Source organism: Tripterygium wilfordii, chromosome 14, assembly GCF_013401445.1.
Source record: "Tripterygium wilfordii isolate XIE 37 chromosome 14, ASM1340144v1, whole genome shotgun sequence".
Lineage (NCBI taxonomy): Eukaryota > Viridiplantae > Streptophyta > Magnoliopsida > Celastrales > Celastraceae > Tripterygium > Tripterygium wilfordii.
The window spans coordinates 5,217,142-5,228,047 of NC_052245.1; the positions used below are offsets into that span (position 1 = coordinate 5,217,142).

The following is a 10,906-nucleotide window of genomic DNA, read 5'->3' on the forward strand; positions in this document are numbered from 1 at the left end:
GAAATTAAAGCCCAGGTGATGGCTCTCTGTTACTTTGCTAGTTTGCTCAAACAAATATCCGTAGAAATTAAAGCCCAAACTTTAATCAAGAGAATGACTGGACGGTCGACCAAAGCCTTGTAATTGTTACTGACAAGTACCTCAAAGGATGGCATTGAACATTTTCTCAAAGAAAGAAAGGTTTGGATAAGGACGAAGAAAAAAAAAGTAGGTAGGTATATATGAAATGTTTTGTGCTCATCAAAGGAGAATAAATGTGAGTTTTTATTTTTACCAACTTACTAAGCATATTTATTTCTTAATAAAAACAACCATATTTAACTATTGCCCTTTTATGTGCACATAAAATTCCTTCATTTATAGACTTCCTACAAAAAAATCTGGTGAAACATAAAAATATGGCTACCTTGCACAATGTCACCGCCCTTTTTTCATTAACATTCCTCCTTCTTATTACTCCTTTATCTTCATCTTCATCTTCATCTTCATCTGCAGGCGTTGAAGTGACGAGGACGTTAGTGACAGAGAATGTCGTAAAAGATATTTGCTATCAAAGTGAGGCTTCTGGAATCTGCCTAAAACTGATGAAATCAATTCCTCAAATAGGCAAAGTAGATCTTGAAGGCCTGGCTCAAATCATGATCCATATGGGATCTAACCGAACCCATCAAACATTGGTTCGATTACATTCTCTTTTCAAGAAGACCAACGACAGTGTACTGAAAAAGAGGTATGCAATGTGTTCCAAACTTTATGGACTCATTTTCGACGAGTTTAAGGAAGTCAGCACAAGCTTGAGCAATGGTGAGTTCACTTTGATGAACCAAGAAACCTGGGTTGCTGTCACTTTCGCTATTGCCTGCCAAGACCAATTTACTCATCCACCATCTGATCCATCTCGAGTACTCATGCAAGGATTACCAACACATCTTTATCTATGCAATATTATTTTTATTATTGTTAAAATGCTTAATCCTTGATCAAATTAGATCAGTCTTGTTATGTTATCCATCAAAATAACAATAATAATAAATAAAATTATCCAAAGAAATAAATAGATCATTACATTTACATGTGGTTTCGGATCCTTTGATAATATTTTACTTCAATTGTGCAAGTTATAAGGAAAAGGCAGTTGCCGTTAGGTCAACTCTTATATTAGATGTAAGTAACTTAGGAATCAATTTTTGATTATCTTGTCTTAGTGTACCGTCTGTGAAGAGCCACAATATTGTTTGCAAGGGAAAAAGACGAATTGGTGCTGTGGTGAGAAAATTTTACTATCTTGGGCCAATTTGTAAATGGGGGCTTGTGAATCACTACAAGAAAGTGAGTTATTTACGACACTTTATCCGCGACGGTTATGAAAAAAGCCGACGCTTCTCTCATTTCACGGCGCTTTTTTAAAAAAGCGCCGTTACTATGTTTCACATTTTTGACGAAAATGTTAAAATAACTGTGCTTTTATTCACAACGTCGTCAATGTCAAATAATTTCGCACCAATCAAATGGCGGGAATTAAATGGTGGCGCTTTTTTAAAAGCGTCGTTAAATTGACGGCGTTTTATACAAAAAACGTCGTTATATACTTTCTAATTAGCGACGTTAAGTATAAGCGTTGTTAATTGGATATATAACGGCGCTCATCAACTAATGCGCCGGGAAATGAATTTCCTTTTTTTTAGATAAGGATTCAAATCTTTATTAGGATTGACATACTTATATATTCAAATAGAAATCAATATGAAGCAATTAGTATATTGTATATATATTTTTATTATATATACTAAGCAATTAGTATAGTATTAATTAATATGAAACAACTAAGCATAAGTTAGGGCTTCAAAATTTCCTAGTTTAGGATTTAAGATATAGTACTATATATTAATAATGAGTATCATTTTAATAATAATGTAAACTTTTAGTTGAACATATATGATTAATGGAAACTAAAAAAATTTAGTGTTTGGGGTTTTAGTGTTAGGGCTTGATAGGGTTTATGGTTTGGGGTTTGGGGATTAGGGTTTCATATGAACATATATATATATGTATATTAGTAATGAGTATCATTTTAAGAATAATGTAAACTTTTACTTGAACATATATAATTAATGGAAAATAAAAAAATTTAGTGTTTGGGGTTTTAGTGTTAGAGCTTGATAGGGTTTGGGGTTTGGGGTTTGGGGAATAGGGTTTCATATGAACAGGGACGATGCTTATTTATAATAGCGTCGAAAATATATTTAATTTCACGGCGCTTTACTGTGAAAGTGTCGTAAATGTTAAATATCTTCGGCGGTTATAAGGCGCTGTAAATTTGTTGATATCAAAACGACATCGTTTTGAATACAGATGTAGGCAAATCCCTAAGTTGACATCAAAACGTTGCACGAGTAAGCAGACACTTCACTGTACTCCTTCTTTCACCCCACCGCACTCCGTCTTCCACCCCACCGCGCTCCTTGTTCCACCACACGCATTACGTCGACACAAGCACACACTTCACTGGACGATTCTGGTACTTCATAAGGTATGAATTTATGTTGTTTTTCTTGATTTAAGACAAGAGCGGTAGATATATGTGGGTTAAATACTTTCTGCAGAGTAATTTGAGTTTTCAATCCCCTTGGGTTTGTCAGATTTGTAAGTGCGGTGAACTTTTGGATTTGACGGCTCTTCCGTGAAGCCTATCATTGCTAGATTGGAAAGTAAGTGGTTCAAAATTTTCCGTAAAGCCTATCATATGCAGTTTTGATAACTTTTCATTAAGAAGTGTTTTATTTTACTGTTTTATATGAACTGCATTGATTCTTAAGTTCTTCCTCCCGCTGGAAAATTTTTTCATCTCTAATGTTTTGTTGTCCCTTTGCTTTAGGAGGGAATAAATATTTAGAATGGGATGAATTTCACAATGATGAGTTACACTGTAATCTTCTATTGGTATAATGAAAATAAGTCTGTTTGGATCAGAGCATTTGAGAGAGTGATTTCTTTCTGTTAAGTGTGTTTTTGCCCCCAAATATACCTCCATTTCAGTAAGTTTTCCCTAACTTAGTGCTAGTATTTTTCTGTCAATAAACTGTTATTGAAACTAGTTTGAATAAGACCAACACGATCATAAGGTCCTTCTCATACATAGTCTGCTACTCTACTCTGAACTTTGCTTCTCACCTTTTTAGGCTGCTTGTCTTGAGTCAATGTATTGGACCGTTGGTTTGTGGGTTTCCCACTTTCCCCTTCTCAATTGATTCCTTGTTATTCGTTTACAAAAGAAAGATTTTGTAAACTTTGGGCCTGGACTGGTAGCTGGACTTCATTGTGGATCGTCTTCAGCCTTTTGTAAGATTTTGTGATGCATGATATATTAAAACATGCTAAGTGGCTTACTTAAAAAAAACCATGCTATGTGTATGTTTTGAATTTTTAAAACATTATCATATATGGTATGGCTAGTACATTATGAATATCTCTTTTCTTGGTACGTTTCAGCTTGATCTTTTCATTATATATGTTTGATACTTTATATGTGTGTATTAGCATTATGTTTGAAACTATGATTTTGTGTGAATAGATGGCCACATTGGACAAAAGTTGGATGAATATTGGCAATCGTCTAAACCCTGATTATATTAGGGGAGTCGAGGAATTCCTTGACTTTGCTTTTCAACACCCAAGAGTAGGAGATCTCATATATTGTCCATGTAAAAAGTGCTTCAATGGACATCTTAAGACTAGAGAGAATGTCAAGGAAGATTTGATCATAAGGGGCATAATTTATAGTTACACTTTTTGGAACTTCCATGGCGAAGAATGACCTGCTACTATGGAAGTTCAGGATGATGAGATTGGGCTTGAGGTGGAATGTGATGAAATAGATGAGTTAATAGTAGATACCTTACCAAGTCTTAATCCGGAGATTTTTGCAGACCATGAATATGATGCGGATAATGCTAGTAATAATGTGTCGTAAAATGAGGCTAAAAGAATTTACAGGGTTCTTGAAAAGAAGCTGAAATGGCAAGAAAAGAACTAGAAGACTATAAGAAGATGCCAGATGAGAGAGCAAGAAAAACGGAGGAAGATGTGGCCAGGCTTACGCAGGCTTTGCTGAGATTTACAGAAAGGGGCAATGGTGACAACCTTTAACATGGTAAGTTTAATGAATATATATATACATATACACAATAACTATATTGCAAGGAATCTTGTCTGCATTGATAAATTTGTTTTGAATGAGCTGTTTGCATATACTTGCAACTTGCAAGGCAAAAGTTCACTGGTGTTAGTTAAGGCTACCATTTTGATGAGAAATATTATTCTTTTCCATTTCTCTGATCAAGGGAATTTTCTTTCTTTACATCAACAGATCTGGCTTCACTTTCTTGTACTGCATATGTGACATTTAGAGATGCTTATGCGCTACAAATTGGTATCTTGCTCAGTGTAAGTTTATTTCATGCTCCTGAACAATGTGTCAGTGCTTTCATGGTGATGGAAAATGTATTTGTCATGCATGTGATAGTTCCAGTATGATTCATTGATTTCATTTCAAATTTGAGAAATTGCTCGGTGTGTGCCTTGTCCTTGTAAAAAGAAACCACAATGAATTTGTTCTTATTGAACTTCCTCCTAATTGAATGATCCAAGTGCTGACAAATCGAATGTTCATATCCTGGCATGAAGGAGAATGGGGAGAAAACAACTTTGGTTACGTTTCCTCTATAGAATAAGAAACTTGTCATACTGTTTTCTTGAGAATAAGTTGATAAATGTTCAGGTAGTGTCTCTGTCATTTTATTCCTTGGCAATTGTTCTCTCTTTGTGAATTGCTAGGTTAAGTTAAAGGTGCCAACTGTTTAAGACTTGAAATATTGCTCTTTGTAACAACTTCTATGTTCTTGGGAATCTTTTCATTTCTGCAAATTCGATTGTTCATTTGATACCTAGAGTTCTTGCTTTATGAGAAAAAGTTCTCTTTGGCTTTGAAGAAATCCCAAATGTTGCAAAGTTGTAGGAATAACTGGATTGCTGTAGAGGATTCTTAACTCTTTAAGTTGCAACTTGTTGTTTGAAATAAACTTGATCTTCTTGTTTGCCTTCTCATTTGTTAACTTCAGGAATTTTTATTTTTTCATGCAGGGAAAGGGTGTTGCTATTGTTGTGCACTGAGTTTGGCAAGACAATGAAGGTTTTGATTGCTCCTGTGCTAAATTTGTTATTAATGGAACCTTTTTGTTTTGTCTTTAGATTAGTTGGATTGAGTACAAGCCATGTACTTTCTATGTATATTTTGGTGCGGATAGTGGAAGTGTTTGATTATGTGAAACTATGATAATTATTTTCTATGTCATGAATGGAAATATGGTAGCCTTAGTTCACTTTTATTTCTGCAGGGCATTTTCATTTATGTTATTTATTTATTTTTTTGAATGGGATGTGCATAAATAAGTTGCCCTGCTTACAAGGGCATTTATATACGGCGCTTTCCTAACCGCCGTAAATATTTGATTTAGTATATTTTTAAAAAATTTTATATATAAAACGGCGCTACTAAAGCGTCGGCTATTATATAAATTATTTAATATTAAATGTTTACTACAGTTAAAAAAGCACCGGTATATATAAAGTATTAAATTTCTAGCGCTTTAAAAGTGCCGTAAAATTCTATCTTCAAGGCGCTTCCCTATACCTGAAAGCACTAATCCTATGGTTGAGATACCGACGCTTGTTCTCAATTTTACGGCGCTTTATTAAGCGCCGTGAAATTAGAACTAAAGCGACGTTACATCAAAAGCGTCGCTATGTTATTAACGGCACCTGTTTTAACGGCGCTTGTCCGGCGTTTTATAAAACGCCGAGAAATGCTTTTTATGGCGCTTTTTCTTTTTTAACGGCGCTTTAAAAGTGCCGGTAAAAACATCACTGTTGTAGTGAATGTATGATCTCACCCTTGAATACTTGAAATAAGAATTGGTTATTAGTCAATCCAACAACCATTGTAGAGATAGTCGGGGACGCTCGGATGCTCAAGTTAGTCTTGAGTTTTAAGTGGTACTCTTTCTTTAATCAAATATCAATCCCTCACATTTCTCCTCTTCTAGGTTATATAGTTCCTTTTCAAAGATCTTGGAATCTTCCTTGATTCGAAGGATTGATTAATTTTTCTTATTTAATAGCTATAAACCTTTATTTCAAGAGTATCGACCTGGCCGACCTATCTCATTCCTTAATTATGGATCCTCATAACTGTCTCATATCAACCTGGCCGACCGATCTCATTCCTTAATTATGGATCCTCATAACTATCTCATATATTGATCTACTCCCCTTGTAACATGACAAGTGTCACACTATTAAAGGTCTATTGGTTTACTTTTGTTGGGGTGATTTTATGGGTGGCTAGGGCTTGTTGTAATTATAATTTAATTTTCAAAAAAAATTATAGATGTGTAGTTTTCAATCCAACTAATCCACCGATTTAGGATTTAGTTTTTGTTATCCATTTTCATGTTGGATATGATTTGTATTTCGAAAAAAAAATATATAATTAGACTTGTTAGACTGAATGTTACACATTTATGATTTTTAAAAATAAATTTAAAAAAATTTGCTCCAAAGGAGCTATAACGGGGCATGTTGTATTAAAAACTACAACATAACTGATGAGAACCAAGGAAAGATAAGCCCTAGTTAGTCTAGTTTCCTATATTATTAGTATTTTATTCCAATTAATATTTGTTTAGTATTTATATTATTGTTGGTATTTTCTTTTAATTAGTCTAGTTTAGGTATAAAGTAGTTTTCTATATAGTTTTAGTTTTCTAGTTTGAGTAGGTTTTGAGTTGTTTGCTTTGACTATATAAGCCGGTAGAGTTGTACTTATTTTTATGAATCAAAAGAAATTAAACAAAAATCGAGACTTGTTCTCAAAATCGAGAGATTTCTCTCAACCCAACCTTGCTCTTAATTTTATTAAGATCAAGGTTTTCATCATTGGTGCTTTCATTGAGAGAACTCGTCATGGGTTCTAACAAGGATCGTATCAAAGTCAACCTTCAAGCGTTTCGCATGGAGATTCAACAACAATTTGTCCTAATCCGGCAACGGCTAGATAAGATTGAAGACTTACTCGTGAAGAACAAAGATGATACGAATAAATTATCGTCTATTTTCGATGAAGAAAAAGAAGAAGATTTGAACTTGAATTCTATTGATTTGGGGATAGATGATCTAACAATCTCGGTATTCGATGACTATCCGGATGAAGAAGATCAATTGCTGAAAGAGGAGATCAAAAAAGAAATAATGGAGGAGAAATCTCACATTATTCAAGAAGCAGATCTTATCCATAATATGGTGCTAGTTGAATATGTCAATTTTGTCATTCTCAACTGGTTTAGCAAGGTCAAGAATCCTTCGCTCCCTTTGATAATTGAAGTTGAGGGTTCAAGGAAGTATTGGTCAAAGACATGCTTCTTCTTATCGATGATGCTATTCTTGTTAGGGTTTCTCCAACAAAGGGAGACTAATGCAGTGGTTAAAAGCTGTTCAAGATGTAGTTTCATCCTTGTGGACAAGGATAGTCTTGAAGAGGGAGGGAATGATGAGCACCAAGGAAAGACAAGTCCTAGTTAGTCTAGTTTTCTATATTATTAGTATTTAATTCCAATTAGTATTTGTTTAGTATTTATATTCTTGTTGGTATTTTCTTTTAATTAGTCTAGCTTAGGTATAAAGTAGTTTTCTATATAGTTTTGGTCCTCTAGTTTGAGTAGGTTTTGGGTTGTTTGATTTGGCTATATAAGTCGGTAGAGTTGTACTTATTTTTATGAATCAAAAGAAATTAAACAAAAATCGAGACTAGTTCTCAAAATTGAGAGATTTCTCTCAACCCGACATTGTTCTTGATTCTATTAAGATCAAGGTTTTCATCAATAACCCCCGACACCTTGATTTTATTCCTTTACAAGTACAATTGTTGAAAATCATGCAACATTTGTAGAATATCATGTGAAACTGTTAGTTGTATTATTAAATATATGTCACCTGAGTTGTGGTCTATAATTGATCAGTCTAACATTCTCTGTCTCTATACGAGAATCAACAACATTCAAAATGGTAGTCTCAAACTCAATACATTTAAAAGTTGACTTACGTTCATTTGACATGTCCCTCTCTTGTTTTGGACATCTTCAAGCATATCGATATAATGCGAATTCTTTCTTATCCTTAAATGGATAAAAATGCATGAAACTTCCCTATTGAGGTCACATAACATGCTAATTCATAGTCCTAGGTAGGAAACCTATGCAACTCTCCCTTCAAAGTCAATTCAACACTTAATGTCACCACTTAAACAACATCTATAGTTCCACATATTAAACCATTTAAAAAAAAAAGAGCATTATTCATGAATCATCATCTACCATAGTAAGTCATGAGGATGATAAATCTCTACACATCTTTATCCATCTTCTTTCTTAAACAAATTGATAACTCATTTTATATCCTCATATTAATTGAAAGCAAATTCAATTATGTTTTTGTATTTTAAAACCGAAAAAGATTAGATGGAGCATTTGGGATCCCAGTTATCTAAGATTCTAGTTGTTGAGATGTATGTATAGAATTTAATATGTAAGTGATGGGCTCCACATGCATATTAAATATTATGCATACACTTCAACAACTAGGATAACTAAGATCTTAGAGCAACTCCAATGGAGAATTAGTTTCTAAGTGCTACATTTTGTCTTGATTTTTATGCATCCCCATATTATCAAAAGAACCCCTACAATGATACCAATTTTTATACACTTGAAACATAACTACCATTTAGCTATGCAAGGGCAGATTCAAAGAATATCAACAGAAATAGCATACCAGTCTATACAATGATTCTTCGACAAATGTGATCATAAACGAGAATAATCTTTCACTGAAGAAACTTGAGGAATATTAGACTGAGTTACAAAGTCTCTATATTGAGAATGTACCTCTCATAGTCTCATTGTAATATTGTAAGAATAAAATGTAAAGAAAATTAATAAATAGAAGCTCTGAGGTGTGAATACACTGTTCTTAATACATATTATTGCTACTACACTTTGAACAATAATCAGCCTTACAGGATTCAACAAAGCTTACACTCTCATAAGAATTTTCAAAGGAAAGAAGGAGAAAAACTGAAAAAACGTAAAGAGATAGTTATGGACTTGTGTTTATATAGATATTCTTATTGGTAGTTATATCATGTGAGGCAACAACATCAGATGTCTATTATAATCAGACATCTTGAACCAACATGTCCCTCCAAAAAGTAACTTCCTAAAGAAGTTATTTTAATAACTATTTTACACAAATTCAAAACTGCATATACGTGTTAGAGTCATGACTATTGGGGTATGTTCATGTCTATCAATTACTTTACAATCTATACAAGATAAAACATGCTAAGGCAAGAAAAGGAGGATGAGATGCAAAAGCAAAAGGTAAGCAATACCTGGAAGAAAAAATATAGTAGAATTTCATACTATGCACATGCACATCTAGCATTTGTGTCATATTTTTTATCTTACGATAGTAGCCTTGAAACATTTTATAAAGATAAGCATGTAATGACAAAAAATAATAAAAAGAGAAACCAGCATGTGGCTTGATTTTGAAAGACTTTTATCGTTTATACCTTTTTTCCCATTAAAGTTGAGTGATATATTGAACAACCACATTTATTTCATTTGCATCTAATGCATCTTTTGACTACAACCAACAAAGGGTAAGTCTCGTTTGACATGGATATGAGATATTTTTCAGGAGTATCTCTCTTCGCTACAGAGAATCAAAAGACGAGAATGGTGCGGCAATGGAGTGGCTATTAATAAAAACCCCTTCTTTGTTCCCTCTTTTATAGGTATGTGTTTTTTCTCTCAACAATGCATACCAGTTGTTTGCCTAAATTACTCTGTGTGTTTGGGAATGGATTTGCTGGTGTTTGATATGATTGGGTAATCTATTCTGGACTTAAAATATGGTTCATCATCAATCTCATAACTACATATCTCGAAATTGAATAAATCACTAGGAACAACCAACATCGAGACAAATCAAAAGTAGTTTCAGATCTAAATAAATGAGAACTATGAAGAGGAAATCAGAGAAACCAGTATTGTACCCATACCTTGACGAAGTGATGATAAGATTTTAGTAGCCTCTGGTTTGAACGATGGAGGGGAGTAGCCGTTGGTCTCTGTAACGACTTTTTGGAAGACGATAATGACGACGGAAGAAACCAAACAATGTGAGAGGAATAGATATGCTCACGCGATTAGAAAATGGGGTAAAAAAAGTTTTATATTTGTCAAATACGTCTCTTTTGTATTGGCCTTGTGGGTCCAATTTTTAGCCACAATAGGGTCTAGAAATCTCAATTCCGTAGACAATTTAAAGTGAAACTCAATACCAATTTTTAACCCATTGTGGGTTGATAGCATTGGAAATCATCATCTAAAGTTCTTCATTTTCTTGTTTTCAAGGGCTCATTGTACACGCTCTTAGTTGTTGGGATCATAGTTTTTAAACTCGGACCGACCCACTGGTTAAACCATCAAACCCGTGAACCAAGAGTTTTCACGGGTTGATTCATACAATCAGACCGTTTAAGCATTGGACCGCCACAAACCCTCGAGTTGATCGTAAAACTCGTCACACCCGCGAACCGCCCAATTTGATAAAAACCCGTGTGCTGGGCGTGGACCGCATGGTAGTGAATACTAGTGCTCTGCACAGCCAAACGTCAGCACTGTTGACATTCACGTGACAATGCTAGGGTCTTCTTATTGCCTTTTAATGACTTCACTTGATGAGTTTTTTCTTTGTAAACGATGTGAGATTCGTTACAAATGCTTTA

General features: G+C 34.1%; 1 protein-coding gene and 1 long non-coding RNA gene across 2 annotated transcripts; both read left to right on the forward strand.

The window, feature by feature from the left end:
• Nucleotides 1-115: 115 nt before the first annotated feature.
• Nucleotides 116-10,906, forward strand: LOC120014629 (pectinesterase inhibitor-like). Its single transcript, XM_038866637.1, has 2 exons — nt 116-937; nt 10,178-10,906. Exons 1-2 carry the CDS (start codon nt 399-401, stop codon nt 10,188-10,190), a joined length of 552 nt encoding a protein of 183 aa, XP_038722565.1. The 5' UTR covers nt 116-398; the 3' UTR covers nt 10,191-10,906.
• On the forward strand, nt 2,183-5,376 carry LOC120014630. The gene is made up of 5 exons (XR_005471592.1): nt 2,183-2,530; nt 2,640-2,708; nt 3,572-4,150; nt 4,367-4,443; nt 5,140-5,376. It is a non-coding gene; the product is annotated as an uncharacterized LOC120014630 (long non-coding RNA).